Source organism: Equus caballus, chromosome 16, assembly GCF_041296265.1.
Source record: "Equus caballus isolate H_3958 breed thoroughbred chromosome 16, TB-T2T, whole genome shotgun sequence".
NCBI lineage: Eukaryota > Metazoa > Chordata > Mammalia > Perissodactyla > Equidae > Equus > Equus caballus.
The window spans coordinates 22697674-22720848 of NC_091699.1; the positions used below are offsets into that span (position 1 = coordinate 22697674).

Consider the following 23175-nt stretch of genomic DNA (forward strand, 5'->3'; position numbering starts at 1 on the left):
ACATCTCAAATATGTAGAAATGCAATACGTCCACTGAGCACACACTTTCTAAACACACCATGCCTTTCCAAAGACACATATGCCAAAATAAAGTGGATTACTGTTCCGCCCACCACCTCGCCCTGAAGTCTGAGTACTTCATCAGAATCATCCCTCTGGTTAGCACCTCACTTTACAGTTTAGAAAAGTGACTCACATGATCACCTGGTGGCGCCCCTTGCCTGTTGTTACCTGACATCTTAAGCTGTTACCTGACCTCCCTGCTCAGGTAGAAGTCCCCAAATTACATGTTCTCACGACCTCACGTGCTTCTCCTTTCTACACTTGTCCGGGCTGACGGCTGTCACCTAACATTAATTTGTACTGTTTTCCATCTCCCCCATATAACCATAAACTCCAGAAGGGCCGACACTGTATATTTGGGGCATCACTGTATCCAAATTCCCTAGCACAGTGCCTGGAATGGAACAGGCTCTCAAATATTAGTCATATAAATGGATGTCTTTAGCATCATTCAGCGTCCATTTAAAGCCAAGAATGGGTACAGGAATGAACTTTCTGGCGTGATGGAAACATTCCATATCTTGACTCGTGTGTGCATATACGTGTAACAATCCAGCAAGCTATGAACTTAGGAATGAGCCGAAAGGAGATGAACGCAAGGTGTTCCCTTTTCTTCTCCACCCCGTGCATGTCTCCCCCTCCATGGCAACCCCCAAGGAAAAGGTAAACCTGGGGGTAAGGATGAAGACTCTGCCTCTTTATTTGCTAAAAAAAGAACGAAAAGAAAAAACCCTTCTTCCTGGGTTCAAATGAAATTTTATTCTAGAAGACAGCTGGGAAGGCCCTATACCATACACTTGTCTTGCAGGGCCTCTGTGACTCTGTCCTCATTTCACCCTGATTTCTCAGCGCACTGACAGAGACTCAGAAGACACTGTGTTGCTTTCTAAGTCGTTCACTGCACATCTCCTCTCCTGAGATGCCCAACTGGCCTTTATCATCAAAGGGCGGTGGCCTTTCCCCAATCAGAGGATCACAGGGTCCCCAGATACGCCTTACCCTGTCTCAGGGGCTATTTCCCACCATGTTTAGAAACTGGAACACTGGTTTGCAATTCAGGTGTGCGGTCTTGCCCATATCCTGGGCCAGCATGAACTCTCATTAAGCTTCTGCAGAACTCCAGCTGTGGGCTGCAGGTTCGCACCAGCACACTCTGACAAAAGGCTTGGTGGGGGAGAAACGGCAGGAGCTGCGACAGTTTCCAGAACAGTCCTCAGTGATTAAGGCCAATAGGGCATCTCTACTCAGAGGGCCAGATCCGATAGCCTGAGGACTAGGGACAGAGAGTTGGTGTCCCAGGGCTGTGATGGTTGCCAGGGGTAACAACGAAGAGGGGATCCACAGTTGCTTCCTCAGGGAATTTTCAAAGAATCCAAGTGGTTGCCAGAACATTCTTCTTTTATAAACAGACAGTATTCTGTTTCCTAGAGTATAATTATAAACACACCTGCTCCAACTGTGGAATCTTTCCATAAGCGAGCAATAAACTCCCAGCCAGGAGACCCAAGTTCTATCTTGAGCAAGCAAACACATCAACTGATTACTATGGTGCAAAACAGTATATTAATAACACTGCAGACTCCGATTAGGGAAGGTTTTTCCTGACTTAATTTTTACTTCAGCAAACAGAAACTCAACCTTAGTATTTCAGAGGAAAAATTCAAATCAGTGAGGCATTTACAACTCTAGGTTGAAACAAGAGTGTCGAAGGGTGTCAACATGCAAATTCAGCATTACATGTTTTTTTTTCTGGCATACAAATAACCCAGAAGAGAGAAAACTAAACAGAAAATGGCAAAAATCACTGTAGTTAAAGCAGTTAATTAAGCCCCTGCACAACCTTTTGTTTTTCTCACTTTCTATTCATCCCAGAGGGTATGGCCTCCTGACCTGCTCATGTTGGTAATATAAGGAAAAGTCTGTGCTTACGGAATTGACTGTGGCAGAGCAGTAAGCACACCAGGCCAGGAGAGGCGCTGGCACTGTTCGAGTCCTAGTTTAGGCTCTCTATATCTGTGTGGGCTAAGACCAGTCACTTAACCTCTCTGAGTTCCATTCCTGAAAGAGCCAAGCCAAAGTCATAACCACTCATATCACTTTCAGTTTTAAGTCTGTAATTCAAACTCCCCTTAGGTATATTTGAACCATCTCTTACCATATCTAAAATGATGGTGGGAGATAACTAGAACAGACAACATATTCTATTTGGTAGCTCTATCCCACTCAAAATAAGGTAATAATTGATCTACCAAATGAAGGAATAGCTATCTAAAGAAGTAAACCAGAAAAGCTATTTTTTTAAAGTCAAATAGAATATTTTTTTCAGTGTGCTTAATTTGCCAAACAATTAAATTTCCTCAATTATATACATTAATTCCCCAAATTAATCCTTTCTAGCACCACTTACCAAGCATGTATCACATCCTAAAACTATGGCAAGAAATGTTGAAAAATATTCACAAAAAACAGAAAATATTTAAGAGGCCCCAAATCCCAAAGAAAATGACCACTCATCAGTCTCCAGGGTAACTTTGGGTAAGCGAAACCAATTTGAGACATAAATACAGAAGCCATCGGCTGACATTTCAATTTCTTGATCTCTAGGTAGTTTTCCTAGATGGGAAGACACAGATACAGTACATTTCTAATCTCACTGCAAGTCTGCAGCTGAAAGTCTCAACTGGCACTTTGAATTCACACTGCACTTTGACAAAATTTTATATGACCCCCTCATGCTCAATACTTTCCAACATGTGGACCAAGAGAGTAGTGGTGTTTTTTTTTGTTTGTTTGTTTGTTTTTTACTACTTTCAAGCTACACCAAAGCTGTTATTTCTTTTTGTATCGGTGCTGTACATACAGACAGAAAAGCTCCTTATAATAACATCAACATTGAGTTTCAGAGAGAGGTTAACGGCCAACATCAACCACAAATTCAGTTGAGATTCTAGAGTGAATGATTGAAATCTTATTGCAGTTTAGAAAATCTTTATCTAGACTCAGACAGGATCTCCAAGCACAAATGGCAAACAAACTCATGGGAAATGCTAACACAGACACGAAGGACTTGACTCACTCCCAGAAGGCACACTACACAAAGTCAGGTACTAGACACTGTAGAGACTAGGGGACAGATCACAGTGTTCACTGGAAGAGTGTCATGGAAACATCACCATGGGACATGTAAAAGAAAATGAAATTAGGACCTCAGCATTATCCAATTCATCAATGGAAATTAGCTGGAAAAGAAAAAAGGAGGGAGAGAAAGAAGGCAATGTTAGGAAAGGAAATACAAGCGAGCTAAGTGTTAGAAACTTCATACATGTACTTGTATTGCTGACTCTTTCAGGCTGAAGCACTCTTAGATGGTGACCCTCTTAAGGGGTGCAAGCATTGTGGACACTACCGCACCTCACAGTGACATCTGCTCTGAAATGTTCTGCTTTGGAACAAAACAGGCAGGATGCTGCCATGTTTTGTGCACGTGCCAAATGTCAAACCTAGCAGGTCACTTAATCAAGGGCCCAGAACTGCGCCTGTGCGCTTTCTTGCAGACGTGAAAACTTGAACCAACAGGAGAGCAAGGGCAAATTCCCCAGTCAAGAATCATGTTCTTTCAGAAGAGGATGGGAAAGAGGAGGGTAAAGGACTATAGTCGGATCAACTCAGCTGAGGAGAAAATTCTTTCTTTAGACTCATTTTACCGTTCAATAGGGGGTCTGGGGTCCAAACCACAGTTGGGCTAAATCAGAACCAGCGTCAATCTCAGCAAGTAATAAGACCAACATATCCCAACCCCAGAAGCTCCAAATCCTGGTACCGTTGATACTTAAAGAAAACACTTTTCCCCTAAGATGATTAGTGCCAACTCAAGTGACATTAGTAACAAGTAAACAATTTATTAGCATAAAGCTCAAGAAAAAAAAAAGAGCATTAACCATAATTATGGTTGTTTGAGGAGAGATGGCTGATCTTCAACTGATCTTTATTATATTTCATTAATATCTGGTACATTTTGCAATTTTAAGTTCCTAACGGAAACACTGGTTTCTTGCAAATTTAACTTCCTATTAGAAACGAAATGCTAATACCTTATTCACCTAGAGAAAGAAGCCTTGGGAATTAACAGAGGACTGACCATTTGTATGAAATGAAAACCCTGACATTTCTTGAGGTCAAAACTCTATGGTAGTAAACCAGCTACTACTATTTAGAAGAGAAAATGGATTTTAAATAAATTCTGAGATATCTTTTTATATCAATTCTTGGCTTCTGAATTTCTTTTCAAAGCTCTTTGACTACTCACTTAAGTAACAGCAGCTTAATAAAAAGCCTATAGGGGACTACAGAGTTGCCAATGCATAAAATAACTATGTTCCTTTTTCAAGCAGGGTCCAAGGGCTCGAAGATATTTTATGAGTTACAGAGAGATTCACGTTCAATTTTAGAGATGTTTATCTATGGGAAGGTTATTTTTTTAAAACATGGACCTGGTTTAATCTGTAGATTAAAAGCAGAGTTTATAGGCATTGCACACAAGAGTGGTTATAAAGTCCTTATATAATTTTAAAGTTTATTAACTTTGAAAGCAGAAGTTAGAAAGACATTATAAGTACCATACAAAAATGTATTTCACCGTTATTTTGGTGGTCATTTTTATTATTTCTTACTTTATATTTAGCACTCTCTGAGAACAATATGCATTGCTGGTACTGTGAATTTTAGAGACGTAATAATTAAAGATTTTTTTTTTTTAATTCCTAAATGATCATGATTAAATTTTGTGACAGTCTCCTTCGACCAGCCCCTACCTTAACATCATGTGTGATAGTTCTCAGTGGGCACTTCGTAGGCAGTGGACCAAGACAAGTGGACTGACCACTGGCTACTCATTGACTCTTTCAAATGGGGCCCAACCCAAACCACAGAATTTGGATGACCTTGGGACAATCACAACTTGGAAAGTCACTTGGCATTAATTGGAGAGTGTTTTCAATTGGGTGAGAAATCAGAATTGAGGCAAAGACTAGATATTTAAGTTCTGCTATGTTCAGTGCTTTCAGGGCCACTGTCTCATGTCATTTATATTATCATATAACACAGTCGAAACTTAGACTTGTAGGTGGATTTCAAAACATTCAAATGGTGTCGATCCATTCACTGATGATGCAGTGGTAAAGGGATATGACTCTGGAATCAGACTGTCTGGGTTTGAATTCCTGGCTCCCTTGTTATTAGCTATGTGACCATAGGCAAGTTTCTGAACCTCTCTGAGACTGTCTTTTCTCCTCCATGTATAAAATAGTTAAGAACAATAGTAATATCTATGTCTGAGGCTGACCTGATGTAAGGCAGAAGATGTGCTTAGTATAGTGGCTGGCACATAACAAGAAGTCAATAAATGTTATCATTGTTATTTAAGACATACTTTAGGACACTAGTGAGTATATATGGCATTTAAAAAGTTTAAGTCAGTCTTAAAGTGATTCTGTTACGTTTTAGTCTGTTTGGTATATGAGAGGCAGTTCTCAATGGCTTTTCAGACAAGTAGACCTATGTAAGCACCCAACGTTTCTGACAGGATAATAAAGAACGATTTTAACTTTCTTCTTGATCTGTGACTTTGACTAAATGCTAAATGTTGAATGAAAAAGCAGAGATGAGTAAAAACACCCAAGTTTTATCATCTTTAAGGATTATGGCTTAAAAAAAAGACAAGAAAACTTGGCCTACAGACATGGTGGGCACCACCTGAGAAGACAGAAAAGGACACTGCACTGGGTTCTGGTCTTGATGCTGCCACATGACCTTGGGACGTCACTTCAGCTCTCCACCATGGCTTCCTTGTGTGCTGAGGCAGGATTGGACGGGGCCATGCGAGAGCCCACCAGAGCATATTCTATGACCACAAAGACTCAGGAGAGGGCAGGGAGGCAGAACAATCCTGGACATCCTACGAGGGTGTTAGTCATGGGACAAGTTCCACTTAAGAGATAACTAATAGGAAAACTGGGCAAGGAAGACGGAAATGGCTTCAACACTTGCCCTTGTGTCCTTGGCACCCAGATCAAAGACCATCACATTTATTTTATTGACTAAAACCAACTGGTTTGCCTGAATAAGGTTAGTTCTTTGACTCTGGGTTCCTTCCACTCTTAAAAAAGCTGGCCTGCCCTGTACATCATGCTTCTTTCGTCAAACAGGGACAGGCAGTAAACCATCAAAAGCATTTTCAAAAAGCCTTAGGACCGGGGCTGGCCCCGTGGCCGAGTGGTTAAGTTCACGTGCTCTGCTGCAGGCGGCCCAGTGTTTCGTTGGTTTGAATCCTGGGCGCGGACATGGCGCTGCTCATCAAACCACGCTGAGGCGGCATCCCACATGCCACAACTAGAAGGACCCAAAAGGAAGAATATACAACTATGCACTGGGGGGCTTTGGGGAGAAAAAGGAAAAAAATAAAATCTTTAAAAAAAAAAAAAAGCCTTAGGACCAAGTTGATACCAACTACCAGATTGGAAGAAACAGTCATTCAGCAGTCCCTTCTCTTTTAAAGTTCAATTAATGTGAATGGTTAAGCAGCATTTTCCAACAGTCAGAGCACGGGGCCAGAAGCACTGCAAGTATGTGCTGTAGGTGCTGGAGCTGCTCACTAACATGGGTTTCTAGAATGTCTTCCTCTGTTGCATGGCATTTCCCATACTTGCCTATAGTATTTTCACTTTCATGGGGGGGATGACAGCTCCAACCAAACTGAAAAAAAATGCCATCTTGCCTCCAAGCCTCTGTCTGTTTGGGTGTGGCTAATTTCTTGAGCAACTGACAAGAGATTTGAGCTATAGTCTAAGAACCTCTTCTAAACTCTGAGAATTTACTATTTCATAGTGACCTCCATCTACTGCCCTCTTAAAGCCTGCACCCTGTCATTCTCCATGAGCTTTAAAACAGGCAGTGTTCCAACATCTCAGGTCCACTCTCTGCCAGGGTCTGAGACGATGTCCTCCCAGTTGGCACTTATGGGTAGGGCAAGGCATGGGGGAAGCATGCCTTCCACGTGGCCCCAAAGACCCTATCGTACTTATCTGCCAAGTGACAGAGACTCAACCATCTTCTACTGCTTCCACTTTCCATGTTATAAAAAGAAAACTTAAGAGAAATGAAAGTGTAATCACAACTTGCAACATTCACTGGAATAGAAACACGAAGTTTACTTTAAAAACCTCGGGCATAGAAAGGAACAGACATTCTAAAGAAGAAAAAATTGTGGTCTCCACATGTTAAAGTCCCATTTTATAACCTAAAGGTGCAAATATATTCACAGATGGTTATGACCTCTTGGTGGATTGTACCTCACTATAAAGAGTGAATTTCTCTAACTAGAATCATATTTTAAAATATTTAAAATTCACATTAAGAAAAATAAAGATCTTGTAGAATAAACGGCTATTATTTACTTGTCTGGTACATGCATTCTTTGCTATTAGCCATTTCTTTTTTTTCTTTCCTTTTTTTTTTTTTTTTTAAAGTAAGACCTACCTAGGTGCCTACACAGGTGTTTGTATGAACAAATAGTCTCATCATTTCTCACTTGTACCAGGGTTCTTTGCTTTATTATTTATATTTATAAGCTATTTTCTGGCAGATTTCCACCACAAAATTCCTACTGAGCTATAGATACTTTTTTTCTAATTACTCAATATTTATTCATCTTTTAATTTATCTACTTTAGAAGTTCAGAGGGGGATTTAAAAGCCTTGTGGTTTGGAGAAAGTAGAGAAATATGCTGCAAAAAAGGACTGTCTACTTTTCTTCTTTATTTTTTCTTATGCAAAGACTCTCACATATTAAATTGCTTACGTCAGAATGCATAATTCCAGCAGACTTTTATACTTAGCAATAATCTGGTTGTCACCATCTATTTTGACAAAGAAGGCGGTGATTTCATTATCAAGGCTTCTTCATGGAGATGAATAAATGGGTTACCAGGTATTTTGACAAGTCAATGATATCAGTGTCTTCACCTACCCAGAAAATGCTGCTAAAAGTGGCTAGGAGATAATTAGTGAACATTATTACCTTCAAATAAAAACTAGTGAGATTTAAACTCAGGCCCATGCTTTTTTGCTGAAGGCAGAAAGGAGGGGCCATAGGATTGTTTGCATCCCACTTAGACCAAAATCGGAGGTGTGAGAAATGTTCTCTGCACGTCTTCCCTCACGCATATGCTAAGAAGTATCGGGTCCCAAGGACTGTCCGTTTCACAATCTCAATTAGAAATGGTGACATGTTTACCTGCTTTCATTCCAGTTAGAACTGGAGGGCGTTTCTTAATACACTGGAAGGATTGTGCAACATCTCACCAGAAAGAAGTAAACCCACAGGTATGCTTAGCCGGAACCCAAAATTCAGGAACACACACCTTAATACACAAGAGGCATTTGCATTCGCATTGGGAATTTAAATAGATAATCTTGTTATTACTATTTCTCTGACAACAGATTATGGGCAAGCAGCCTATAGAGGACAACTAAGTATATTTGACTTTTCAAAGAGACAGTCATATGATTTAGCTATCTTTGGGGGCAGGATAAATAGATTAAAGGAAAAAAAGTTAACCCCTAAGTCAACACTGCCTGAAATAAGGGGGATTTCTAATCACCCCGTCCCTTCAATTTAAGAGCAAAACCTGGTTTAACATGAGAGTAAAATGCAGTACCTTTTCTCCATAGCCTCTATCTTTGGTCATCATTTCTCTCAGGGTCTGGAGGACCTTAATGCAGAGCTTCTCCTCATTCTCCTCCAGCAGCTGTTTGGTATGCTTTATTAACCTGAATGGGGGAAACCATGCATTACGTCCCTGAAACAATCTTTAAATTAAAAAAAAACACCTCACACGCAACTTACCATAACTAGTCAGTTAAAGAACAAATATTTATCAAGGGCTCCTGGGTTAAACAGGCATTAGGGCGTTCACGGCACTGAGAAGGGCTTGTTAGCAACGGTGTCTCAATAGCGACACCTGCTGGTTAGAAACAGCAAACAAGCTCACTGGGCAGGGGTCTCTACAGGGAGAGGAGAAATCGCACAGAGGTCCGCTTACCCGGCTCGTTTTAAAGCATGGCTACTTATCCACTGAGGATTGCTGGTAACGCTGCTAAAACACGCCAGCAGTGTAAAAACATCTCATAAAGATGATGATTGGGGTGAACACACATTGCTTCCTTATCCACAGTCCTGTCCTTTGAGGGGCTTAGAAAAGTAAGAAACTCAAAGGGGCAGAATCCACTCTTAAGCAAAAAACAACCTTAGGTAAAAATCAAATGGAGATTTCCAGTGACGGAAGCAGCTGTTTCTTTTACATTATGCCTCACGGCGTAAACTAAGAAACAACAAAGTTGTTAGGTTTTAAAAGATTGTGGTGTCCTGGTAGGCCCAACCTTTTGGAGGGCAGAAGGATCATGACTTTTTTAGGTCTGCATCACAGCCCATGGTGGGCGCTGTGTCAGCACTTGTTGAACGGAAGATAAAAGAACAGGCACGCCCTTAAAAGGAGAAATTCTCACCAAAACAACAACAACAGTGTCAGTAAGTAGGACTGAACTTACAAGGGGAATGTTAGAATAGATCCCCAGCACATGACCTCGTACTCAACAAAGTCAAAAACCAGGCCTGCGTCTCCTTCAGGCACAAATGCTCTGCCTGGTCACCGGGGCTCTGTGACTGACCACCCCAGAGAGAGAGGCTGCTTACTTGCAAATGAAGCCTCCACTTTCACACTTTCTTCTGGCATCTGTGTTCTCTGGGAAAAGCAGCTCAGGTCTGTGGAGAACGTCCACGAGCACAGATAACTCAGCCTGTACCAGTGGCCTCAGACGGTCCTCCAGTGCTGAGACGATGTCCTGGAATGGAAGCCCAGCCTTGGTGAGCAGCTCAGGCCAAGGCTGACTACAGGAGGGTGAGAACATTCACTTCTGACCTAAAACATGACCACAGGCTAGGCTAGGTTAGAGTAACTAGTGCTGTCCGACATTCATCTCAAATTATTAGACATTACCCAATGGTTACCTGAAGCGTTAGCCCCTGATGCAGAAAACAAAGTAGAAACGAGTCAATATTCCCACCAGCCCTTCTTTTGAGATGATTTTTATGCTACTCAAGGGATCATTCCATATATTTTAAAATTCGATGCAAAAAATACATTCGACAATGTGGAAAGACGTCTACAATATGAGTGTAAAAAATGGTCAAACAATAGTATGGACTATATGATTCGATTTTTATAAACAACATCAATATCTAAAGGATATACACCAAATATTATTAAAACATCACTAGTGGTTTTCTCTGGGTGGTGGGATTAAGGTGATTCTAATTTTCTTCTATATATCCGTACTTGTGAGTATTGTCAAATTATTTCCAATGAGCATGAATTATTGATATAATAAAGTCATATAAAGATGAAAACACAAATGAATGAACATGCTATATCAACATGCTAAATACATGTACCCTGATAGCATGATGGTCTTCAAATGCAAAACACATAGCTGTAGGAAAGGAAAACAGAGAGAAGTTGAAAGAGCAGCAAAACCAACACAACAAACACCATATAAAGGCAAATGGCAGAAAACGGATGAGAAATTATCTTCAAAAGATGCTAAAGTTTGCTGTATAGGGCTTGGTAACTCAGAAGCTAACTAGGGGCTAAGACGGGCAGAACACAGCATGCTGGATAATACAGGGGGGTCTGGTTAACCAAGGAGATTTGCATGGAAAGGCCACTTAAATTGCCTTCACCTCAACTGGGGACCCAAATTACATGGGTGTTGGTCAGTAAAGAATTCATTGATCTTTTAGCCAGAAACTAAAACTAAAACATATGAATATAATTTTATTTTATCTTCTATTTAACAAAATTCGCGTGATAATTGTAATCACTCAATAATAATATTTAGGATACATAAAGAATGCATGAATGAATCCAACTGTTTCCTTGAGGGCAGGAATTTTCCAAAAAAGATTGTAAGAGTATATTGCAACATCCCTTAATGCATATTGACTTTCACAACAAAGTCAAAAAGAGGGTCATTTTTACAAAATCCTCTGAGGGTCTCATCAGTTTTCCCTTTGAAAGCACCCAATGTTCTTTTCTTAGGTAGTTACTGGTTCTAACTCTGGCAAATCTTTGTCTACAGCATTTGCATGGGATTGAAGAAGTTCTTCAACATCATGTTCATGAAATCCTGCATCTTTTGCAAGCTTTGAACTTTACATTGCAATTGATTTGCACCGTATTGTCAAATGTATAACATTCGGCAATCAGGGAGAGACCAAAAGACAAGGATGGCGAAGCGATGGGCAGGGAAAGATGCTAGTGTTAAGTGAGGGAATGTCTAAATGGGGATTAATTATATAAGCAGTCAGTCTGCAAGTCAATGTTCTTACTTTGTGACAAATATTGCTGTCCTGGGCAATTTCACAACTACAGAGACTCAGACAATAACATTATATAATGAGGGACTTTTTAGCCATTGACCAAGTCTTTACAATAAGCATTACCTATAGTTATGTATTTTGTTCCATTCCCCACGAATATGCATAATAAATCTAAGAAGAGCACAAGAAACTGGTGTTTGGCTGCAGATTATTTAGTTGGAGCAGGCAAGAAAATACTGTGTATTCATACAGTTAAGAGTCTAAAATGTCCCTCCCTTTTCTAAAAGCATAGTGAGGCCAGGAAGCACTCCATTAAGAACCAAATTACCCTTGTTTAAGAACTGGCTCTGCCATGATAAGGTTACAAGTCTTTCCTTGACCTGCAAAGCCCCGGCTACCTCCCCAGCTCCACGGGCTCAAGCCACACTAACGTAACTTTGGTCTTTGAATGCCCCATATTCTCTTTTGTATAAGGTCTTTATGTGTGCTATTTCCCTCCCTTCCATTTTTTCTTTTTAAATAAGTCCTACATTTCCCTGACCTTGGTTCACATGTTACTTCCTCAGCAAAGCCTTCCTTGACTACCATCCCCAAACCCAGGCAAGATTAGGTTGCTCATTAGTCTTTTATAGCACTACTCACTTCTCTGTAGCTTTTATCTTCTTGCCATTTTACTTTTGCCTGTGTGATTAGCTGGTTAATGTCTGTCTCCCAACACTCAAGACTCTATGAAGGCAAAGATCATTTCTGGTTTTTCTCACGCTGTAACCCCAGTGTCTAGCATGGAGCTGATAAATTAATCAGTTAATTCACTTGTCTTTAGGTAAGTTATGTAACCTCACAGTCTCATTTCTTTCATCTAATAATGATAATATAGTAATGACAGTAATGACAATAATAATAGTTGTAATAACTATAATAGCAGGTCTCATTGATTGAGTGCTCACTACATGCCAGGCACTTTTCTATGCGCTTTATGTGTATTCTGTTTTCCAAAGATGGCCACTACAATATATTCTATCTCAAACATTCTTCTTACAAGGTGTCACTGACATGCCTCCCATCAAATGGTGGTCTATGTCCCATCCCCTTGAACCTGAGTGGACCTCTGTGACTGCCTCAATCAACAGAGTATGACAGAAGTGATGCTATGTGACTTCTAAAGCTATGTCGTAAAGGCAATACAGCTTTCACTTGTCTCTCTCTAGAAATATTCATCTTGGGACCCAGCTGCCATATTGTGAAGAAGCCCAGACCACTTGGGGAGGTTACATATGGACGTTTCAGTCAACAACTCCAGCAGAGGTCCCAGCTGACAACAGCATCAACTGCCAAACACATGAGTGAGTAAGATTTCAAGATGAGTCCAACCATGTCCACCATCTGACTGAAACTACATGGAAGACCCTGAACAATAAACACTTCACTGAGCCCAGCCAACCTCCAGAGTAATAAAAGAGAACAAAGCAATTGCTTTTGTGATTTGTTACACAGGCATGGATAACTAGAACATGTTCTCAACTCACTTGATCCTCACAGCAACCCCATGAGGCAGGTGTTACTATTATCCTGTTTTACAAATTAGGAAACCGAAGCACAGAGAACTGAAGTAACTTTCCCAAGGTTTCACCATCTCTAAGCAGTGGAGCCAGGATTTGAACCCAGGTGCTGGCCTGAGATCCTGCTCTTAACCACTGCGCTAAGCTCATCTGAAGGAGCTGTGATTCTCAAACTGTGGTCCATGTACTACTTGTGAGAGAATAACTTGAGGTGCTTGTTAAAAGACAACGTTAATGTTAAGATGTATGTTTAAGTGTTTACCATTAATCTAATACTGGCTACTCTACTCTTTAACAAAGGGAGAGCAGATCTCTTCATAGGTGCCAGGAAAAAGAGAGTATAATCCAACTAGAATTTAATACTTTCACTTTCATTTGGCTCATCCTGATATACAACTCATCTCTCAGGCATTATTGCACTTGTTCACCTGCTGATGATGGAAAAAATGGAACCCTTATGTCCTTGTTCGAAGCAGCCTCTTGTAACACTGAAATATTGCTTCCTAATAAGAGCAGAGTCCCCATTCTTCATAAAGAAATCTGTAAATCTATGAATAACTTTTAAAGACCATGACTTTTTCAGGAGTTTTTCTCTTCCTAAGTAGCTTCACACTCCTGGTCCCACATACATTAATATATTTGACTATTCACTCACCACTCTAACATCTCCCTATGGCCAACCTTGGATTTTCACTGGCTCAAGGAAGCACCGCCGTGAGTGGGAACCACCTTAGGCCAGGTTAAGGTTCACTTCTCTTAGCACCAGCCATTACCTGCAATCTCTCAATGATATTCCGGTAGTCTCTGGAAGCTGCCAGAACAGAGTCTCTGCGAGCTGCATTGCGGGCCGTCAGCCGCCAGTTCATGGCAGTCTTCTGTACAATGTTGTGGGACTTCAGAAAGAGGTTATTGACTTGGCTGTCCAGGTCCACAGGAATGGCGATGGCCCGGCTCTTGGCTGCACAGAAGAAAGATAATTCATGAGCCTACAACTTTCATGGGACACACTCTAGATTCAGATTTAACTCTCCCCCATCACCCATCAGGGAGATGTTTCCATGCCCATAATGTGTCAGCTTGCACAGTATTGAGTGTGAATAGTGAGGAGCTCAACTCAACTCTATCATCCTTTCAGTTAGGGTTTTTCAACGTGAATTAGGGGGTGGGGGCAACAGCAGCACTGAGGGATGTTAAAATGCTCTAAGGTCATAAAGTCAAAGTTAAAGTTCAATGGGTTTCCTCAATGAATGGCTTCTTAGGGTCTCTGACGTGTTCATATATTTTAAAAATTATCAAAACAGCGAACTCGTTTGGCCAATGAATTTTTTCCCAAAAATTCTCTCTCAAGTTTGGTGTTCTATATAGTAATCTAAAAAATGCCAATTTAAGCCAAACATAATATAAAAGATAACATTTACAATTACCTAAGCTATTCTTTCTATACAGGCTCTTCTTTTCCCCTCTAAAAAAAATAACCCCAGTCTAATCATGAGAAAAACTTCAGTCAATCCCACAATGGCAGACATTCTACAGGACTCCTGACCAATACTTCTCACACTGTCACAGTCATAAAAAAAAAAAAAAGGAAAGTCTGAGAAACTGTCACAGACCAGAGGAGACTAGGGAGACATGACAACAAAATGCAATGTAGTAGTTAGTTTGAACCCTCGAACAGAAAAAGGACATTAGTGGAAAAGGTGGTGAAAATCAAATCAAGTCTGGAGTTTAGTTCATTACAATGGGCCAACATTAGTTTCTGAGTTTTGACAAAGGTACCCTAGGGGGTAATATAGGATGCTGACAGTCGGGGAAACTGGGTAATGGGTATACCAGAACTCTCTGTGTTATCTTGGCAACTTTCCTATAAATCTAAATAGCTACTATGGGCAGATAATTCTTCTCAAATTCAGGCAGGTAGATGATTCCTTTGCATAGCATTTATGGATGGGAACAGGGCAAAGTAACAGAGTCTGATCAAGTCAGGGTGAAAGAAGCAGCAATTCTCATATCTTCCTTTCAAAGCCACCTACGAGAGGTGACAAGTGAGGGGAAGGGAGAAGGGAATGGAGAACCAGTTATCACTGAGGCAAAAGGGAGTAGAGCACCTTTAAAGACCATGACTTTTTCTCTTCCTAAGTAGCTGCACACTCCTAGTGCACACATTATTATGTTTGACTATCCACTCACAGCGCTGACATCTCTCTATGGCCAATCTTGGATTTTCTCTGGTTCAAGAGAAGACTGAGAAAGGGTGTATGCATTTCTGAGAAAAGGTATTCCTTGGGCTTGGACATGTGCTTTGCAGGGGAAAAAAGTTTCCATATGGTCAAATACGTTTACTGGATTCAACAAGTGAGTTTCTTGAATAACAGACTTCCCAGGGCCTTGAGTAAGCTGTGTGCACTGTGACTTAGCAAGCGTTGCCTAAAATTTAAGCCTGGAATCTTGTTTTTCAAAGACTAGCTTTCTTTGGAACTTACTGGCTTTTGACTTTGGGAGATGCTGGCCTACTAGATGAAAGCGAGGTTTAGGAATCAAGAAGACCTCCACTCTGGTTCTGGCTCTGCAACTTCCTGTGTGTGGAGCCTTAGGAGAACTCTAGCAAGCGCTCAATAAGTGGTGACCTTTATTCCCGTTAGACAATTCATTTTCATCATGTGAAATCCAAACTGAACTGCTACCTTACCTACATCAGAGAGCACTCGAATACAGCTCTCCACGGAGGCTTTTTGGCTTGGCATTAACCAGTTGCAGTGGTAAACCCTGAACACACCTTGCAGCAGCTGCACAAAGACAGGTTGGCGAGTCTGCAAGAAAGAGAGGCCAAGAGAGAGGTGATAGGAAGACTTTTAACTGTAAATTACTGATACACAGATCAGAAATAGATATTGCCTTGAACCTTGGGTTGATGGACCCTCATGCAAGAGAGGGAAAGGGTGACTGGTTAAGAGCCGGATTCCAGAAGCTGCCTATTCAAGGGAGAAAAAGTCAGAAGCATTTTAAGGCAATGCACCAACTTGATGCTATCTATCAAAGTCTGGCCACAAGAAGGAGCAGCAGAACCAAAGCTTGAAAGTTGGTATTCTTGTCCAGTTATCAACTGGCTGTATGACTTTAGGGAAATTACTTCACATCTCTGAGCTTTAACTTCATCCAATATACAAAATAAAGTGGATTGAGGCAGATTAGCCCCAAAGTCCTTTCTAGACATTATATCTTAAGAGTAGAACCTACATTCTTAATCAGCAAAAACAAACTGATAAGTGGATCTCACCTGGAATGTTCCTTACTTCCTTATTTCTGGCAGTGTCTTCAACGATATAAAGAGAAGACAGTCCTGATGGCTACTCTTTATAAGTATTCACTTACTACAAACAAGTACTTAGATGATAACTACATGGTAGGATTTATTCCTCTCTTTGACAGTATCAATTTGTACTCATTCTAAAATAAGAGAACTCAAACATCCACTTAATCAATTTGATACTGACTGTCTGAATGCATATAATTTTGGTGTCCATCCAAAGCTACCTGGGTTAGGGTAACTTTGGACCTGAAAGGCAAAGAGCACTGTGTATGGTGAGCTACGCCACTGGTCTTTAATTATAGGAGAGACGACTCGCACAGACCTTCCAAAAAAAAGTGGGAGTTAACATAGAAAAGAAAAAAAGTATTGAAAAATTCTAGAGAGGGTTCCAAGATCAAAGAAACACCATTGAAAGTGCTAGGGAAAAAGGAAGTCTATTACAAGCAAATAAAACAGGCATATAAAAATTCAGAACCTCGCCTATAAACATTGCTCAGATAACTTTCATTTATTAAGTGTCACACACTTCACGTGAGATCTCATTTGGGCCTCGATAACAATCCTAGGACATAAGAGTTATCTTAACGCCATAAATGAAAAGCGAAGGCCCAGAAATGTTAAAAGGAAATATACAAAAGAACTATGAAGTGATGGCAGAGCACTGAGTCAGCTTCAGGGCCCTCTGATGCCAAAAATCCATGCTCTTTCCACTAAGTTCTCCTTGGAACCAGAATCTCATTGTCTTCTTCAGGAAGTATTTTCTGTTCTACATCTCACAGCCATCCAAGACAGTAAACTGTGTTACTAACAGAGGACAGGAGCATAGGGAGCTTGAGAAATTGGCCAAGAAACCCTGACATTTAGTCCGTGAGCACAGTGGGCCCAATGAGAGCAGCTGTTTATTGAGGATACTTACTACATGCCAGGCTCTGTGTTAAATGCTTTACAGATAACCCATTTAACTCTCGCCATGACCCTATGAAATACACAGTGGTATTACTGACTGCCCTACTGGATAGTATGTGCTGGAGTTGGGATGGGAATCTAACAACCTAGCTTTGAGAAACAAGTGACTAAATTAATTCAATTGAACCAATATTTATCGAGCATCCACTCTGCTCCCATCTGACACCTGGATGAACAAAAATTAATAAATAGGCCACAGTAGCTGCTTCCCAATTACCGATTTCAAAGGGCAATCTGGAGGCATCAGCTCACTCAACCTCTAGGGCTAAAGACCATGGGTGCCTATCATCTTCTTCCTAAAATTCTCACCTTTCTTAGTTCCTGAGATCCTGCTTCCTCCTGAATTTCATCCTGCCTGCATGATACCTCCTTTATCTTCCTCTGGCCTCTTTTACATCTTGTCCTTAATTATCTGTGCCCTGCCAGTTTCGTTCTAGTCAACCACTTCATTTTCCTGGCCAAGACTTCAACTAGCAAATGTTTATATTTAAACTTTGCCAGTCAGCTCTCAGGAGTCTCACTGATTCATTTACTCACTCAACAAATTAGCATCCACAAGGCACAGTGTTAGGTGCCAGGGATAGAGCATATCTGAGATAACCGTGCACATAAGACATAACTTTGTCCTCATCGCTGTAGCTTACAGTCCAGCAGGGCATGGTATAAACTACCATTTATTAAGTGCCTGCGATGTCCCAGGCATTATGCTAGATGTTCCATAAACATTATCCCTAACGCTCACAATAACTTGCAAGGTTGATATTATATCCCTGTTTGACATGTAAGAAAAGAGGTTCCAAAGTTCTGTGACCTACCCAAGTTCACTCTGATAAGGGGCAGAAGGGGGATTTGAACTCAACTCTGTCCCTCAAAATTCTGTTCTTCCTCCCTGGATCCCACATTTCCAGCTGTCTCCAGACATTCCACTAGCACTTTAAATACAACACAGTCAACCCCAAGTTCACTATTTTCCTCCCTCATAAAAGTGGGTTGAAGAAAGAAAGGAAGGAGGTAGAAATCTAAGAAAATAAGACACATGCTTTTCAACAGATAAAATAAGAGGCTATGAGAGCTCAAAAAATAGTATTCTCTGACAGTAAAAGTTCTAGAAATCCTTAAGCAACCCCTTAAAAAAACCTCTAAAAATCCAACTTGGACTTTGTATTCTAAATATATATAGACAATCTGGGACTTGCTGGGGACTGACAATATTTATGCTGAAGATTCATCTCTATGACAATTTCTGTTTATTAACTGGGTAAAAAATTAGTTTCAGAGCAAAGCAGTTTAAGTAAAGAGTAGTGACTAAGATGAAAAACCAAAAACACAAGTTCCTTTTTAATGGTTTTCCAATTAATTTGGTTGATTTACTTTGAAATTTTGGTCTTGCAATACGGTTTCACAATCTATAGGAGAATGGGCATTGCCACGGTGACTGTCACTTTAAATTGCAAGAGAAGCAAGTCCAACCATACTACCCAAAGCAGCTTTCCTGGCCGACTCTTAGCATAATAGTACTTGGTAAGGAGCACGTTCTGCCTCCAGTAACTTATGTGCCTGGCATCTGACAAGTTCCTTTTACCCAAATTACTAAAGCATATACAGACATTCTAAAGGCAGCACTCTAACTGTACGATACTTTAACTGCTAGCTTTTATAGTTATTTCTAAACTAAAGAGAAGGTTACCTACCCTCCCTAGGAAAAGATATCCCACAAAAAATTCCATAATTCGAGTTTTAACGTCAGACAGCATTGGGTTGAAATCATGGTTATGCCACTTAATAGCTGTGACCATGTAGCAATTACTGTGCTACTGGGAAGCACAGTAATTAAACCCTCTAAGCCTCAGCATACTGAACTGCAAAATGGGGATAATGCCATCTATCTATAGGCTATACTAAGCTTACATGCATTCCTTCACACAGTTAATGAAATATAACAGCATCTAATAAATGTACCAATGAGTATTAGATTGGTCATGAATCACTCTTCCCTTGGAGAATTTACCTGATTTCAGGTTGTCTGTAATTGGACCCCATCTACCCCCTGGCCACCCATCAGCCCCGGGACAGCCTCCATCTCCTTCCACAGGAAGGATGGTTAATATCTCTGTTCTGGCCACTGGAGACCCAGTCTAGGTCTCATTCTGCAGGCTGTACAAGTGGACCTGCAGTAAGACTCCCACAGCAACTGACCTAGATATAAGCTATAAAAGGTAGAGTGATTTTTCCAAGTAAAAGAATAATGAAAACATCTCCCAGATCCATGGATTCCAGGCTTTGAAACTATAAGTACACTGAGAATCATCATGCAGAGCTGCTACACCACACAACTCCAGGAGGCGCCACGCACACAGGATTCCACATGAATGGTGCCTACGGTGCCTGGGAGCTGTGCGATGTAGTGGTCCTGCTGTCATGGCTAAAGAACTTCTCACTCCAGCGAGAGGCTTCTTCTGATGAACTCTGAGCACACATTCGGAGTTAAAACACTTCCAGGTATTTTTTTGAAAAGTATTAATAACATGCTAGTTCCTATCTGAAAGCTGCTTCTCTTTCTAAGATTGGAGGGGAAGAATCAACAAGATTGAAGAGGGGGGAAAAAAAAGAAGGCATTTTAAGGAGAAAATCAACAACCAATAAAACCATCTGGTATAGAAAAACATTCTTGGGTACTTCTTTATCCCATGGATCCTGTAAAAGTTATCCTCCACAAAGAGAGAAGCATCCTGGAGGAATGCCCTGCAGAGCGGCTCATCTACAGCTGCTCACTCCCAAATCAGCACCAGCTCTGCTGCTAAAGACCTGCTGTGAATACCCTGTGTCCACGTTTGTACTTCTTACCTGCAAAGTTGTACTCTGGTCTGAGAAGGGAGAACTGAAGAAGGTAGTAACAATACTCATGACAATTTCGGTAACGTACTTCTCCAAAATTGAGTCTGCATGTTTCCTGTCACTTGTGTTGTTACAGGCCTGGAAGACAATTGGACACTTTAGACATTATTCCAAAGCCTGCACGTCAGTTGGGAAATTAAGATATCTGTGACCATTTTTGCTGATTACCTTTGACAAACAAATGGTAAAGACCTGCAGGTCAACATTTCTCCCCTTAAGAGATAACAATGACAAAAAATGAATCGTAGAAAAAGAGAAGCAGATCAGCATGGATATCACGGGGTAGAATCACAAAACATTAAAAGTGGTATGGGGGGGCCTGCCCTGTGGTGTAGTGGTTAAGTTTGGTGCGCTCCACTTTGGCAGCAAGGGGTTCACAGGTTCAGATCCCAGACATGGACCTACACCACTCGTCAGCCATGCTGTGGTGGCAATCCACATACAAACTGGAGGCAGACTGGCACAGATGTTAGCTCAGGGCAAATCTTTCTCACTAAAAAAAACGTAAAATTGGTATGGGACCCACAAGGTCACCACTTCCAAATTCCTACCCACGTGTGGCAAATCTAAAACCCCAAAAGACAGTAAGAGGCATAGGATAACCACAGCTGTCTAAATTTTCCCCAAAAAGTAAACTGTCCTCCGTCCTCCTGGTTAAGGCATTCGTCTGCTCGAGGCCGTGGTTTCCTAATCCATACAATCAAGAGAATCAAACATATCACTGAGGTCCATTGTGCTTCATATTCTCCAAACCTACAACACTCTTTGCATTCAATAAAAACGTTACTGACATGCAGGGTGTTGAAAAAAGTGGCCATGATTCAGAAAACCACCTGTACAGGTTTTGGGGTGAGAAGAGACTTAGGATTTCACTTTAGATACCACTTAATTTTGCTGCTTAGAGTAAGATTAGACATTTAGAAGAACAAGTTTAGAAAATACATTTTTTAAAATCAAATTTTACTACCAAATTCATCAGTCCTATCATTTGAGATATAAAATTGCTTATAATAAAAAAATTATGAAGGAAAAGGCAAAAAAAAATCAAGTTTTAATAACTGAATATCATGTTCTGAGCTCAATACTGGGCAGTCTGTGGACACATTCAGAGAATGAAACTAGTAACTGAATTTACAGCATTTCTGAACAATTCAATGCAGGGGTCAGCAAAGTTAAGGGCTGGTGGCTGCTTTCGTATATAAATTTTATTGGAACACAGTCATACCCGTTTGTTTATATATTGTCATGGCTGCTCTCATGCTGCCAGGGCAGAGTTGAGTATTGTGACAGAAACTGGATGGCCCACAAAGCCAAATATATTTACTACCTGACCCTTTACAGAAAACTTTGCTAAGCCCTGTTTTAAAGAAACAAAGCAGGCCTTCCATTCCAAGCCAAAAACCCCAGACTTGCAGGTTTAAAAGAGTAGGAGAAATCTGAGATTAAAAAATCTATGTATATATATGTCCGTGACACTAACACCTGAGTACTATTAAATATAGTCTGTGGTTAGAAAGAAAATAAGTTCTTGCAGGCTCCTTGTCTCACACTGGTAATTGTACAGTCAGGCAGAAAATATCACATTCTAGGATTCTACAACGCATCTTTATTTCTTTTTAACATCCCACTATTTCTGAAATTGGGATTCATCTCACAATTATTCTCTGAAGAACCTTGTTACTTGGCCTCTCCCAAACTCCACCACCACAAAACTCATACTAAACCCACAGTGTGCCTTACTAGGTAGTACTCTTGTGGCTTTACAATGAATATTAAGCTCAGAGCAAAACCAAATCAAGAATATGCAGCCCACCCCAACTGCTAGGTCAGGAAAGCAACAGACGGAAAGTGAAGTGCTTTGCAGAATCCTTGACACCAATCTGTAGGAGATGAATGCTCAAACTGAGGAAGGCATCCTTTGAGGAGAGACATATTGTCAAAGGAAAGAAAACTTTACAAGTTTGATTTTAATATGTCCCAGGTTATCAATTCACAAATCAATCCATTAAGGATGAAATGAAAACCAGAAATAATCTATCTTCCCCGAAGCCTGACAAATAAAACCTATTCTCAGCTAAGAGCAAAAGGTAAAAAGAAATGAGATGTGTGAAAAGATAAGAGCCATATCTGCCTCCTTTGAGCCATGAATTAGGAAGTTGAAATTATGGGACTGTTTCCCTTACGTTTGCACAGGGATGCCCTGCACCTTCTTAGTTCCAGAAAGCCTTACCCTGCAGATGTCTACGAGGAAATTCTCAAACAATTTCCACATGTGATTGCTGGTGTAAATCTCCTTCATTTCCACCTCAGTATCCACATAGCAGTGATTCAGGAAGTTAATGTACGCAATTTTAACCTGGAAGATAGAAAGAGGCTTTTCTGAAAAACCAGCTTGGTGTATGTGGAATTGGTTAGCTGCCTCATCTCAAGAGTGAGAAGGATGGACAAATATGGTTATTCCATTTTTCCCTGACACCTTTAATTTCTATGATTTTTTGATAGTCAGAATTCACAATTACAAAATTCAAAAACAAAGCTTTTGGAAGAGAATATTTTCATGACCTCAAGGTAAAGAATGGAACAAAAAAGTTTGACCACAGAAGAGAAGATGGGTAAGTCTGACAACATGAAAATGAGGAATTTCTGTTCATGCAAAGGCACCATTAAAAAGAGTTTAGTGTCATGAGTTGTAGAAGCTGTTTGCAATGCATATCCCAATGAAGAATTCCTACAGATCTGTACATATAAGATGGACCTTCCAAAGAAAAACTAGGCAAAAATTTTGATCTGATATTTTCTTAAAGGAATATAAAATGTCGAAAAAAAGAAAAAACATGGAAAGGAGTTCAACCACATTTAGTAATCAAGGACACAGAAATTAAACCCACTATGAGAAACCACTACACATCCAACAGACTGAAAAAAATAAAATAGAGGGTCTGATAATACCAA

At 40.5% G+C, this 23175-nt stretch overlaps 1 protein-coding gene across 10 annotated transcripts in view; it reads right to left on the reverse strand.

Moving 5' to 3' along the window:
- ITPR1 (inositol 1,4,5-trisphosphate receptor type 1) overlaps positions 1-23175 on the reverse strand; it is a 318979-nt gene that overhangs the window by 117702 nt on the left and 178102 nt on the right. For 8 of the 10 annotated variants that reach the window (XM_023620051.2, XM_023620049.2, XM_070238558.1 and 5 more), the window contains 7 exons: positions 22454-22579; positions 20173-20301; positions 15742-15862; positions 13829-14013; positions 9811-9959; positions 8777-8888; positions 3270-3302 (listed from right to left, as the gene is read on the reverse strand). In XM_023620051.2, coding sequence (XP_023475819.2) covers positions 3270-3302; positions 8777-8888; positions 9811-9959; positions 13829-14013; positions 15742-15862; positions 20173-20301; positions 22454-22579 — 855 coding nt within the window. The remainder of the gene's footprint in view (positions 1-3269; positions 3303-8776; positions 8889-9810; positions 9960-13828; positions 14014-15741; positions 15863-20172; positions 20302-22453; positions 22580-23175) is intronic. The other 2 variants (XM_023620054.2, XM_023620052.2) reach the window with 1 other exon arrangement.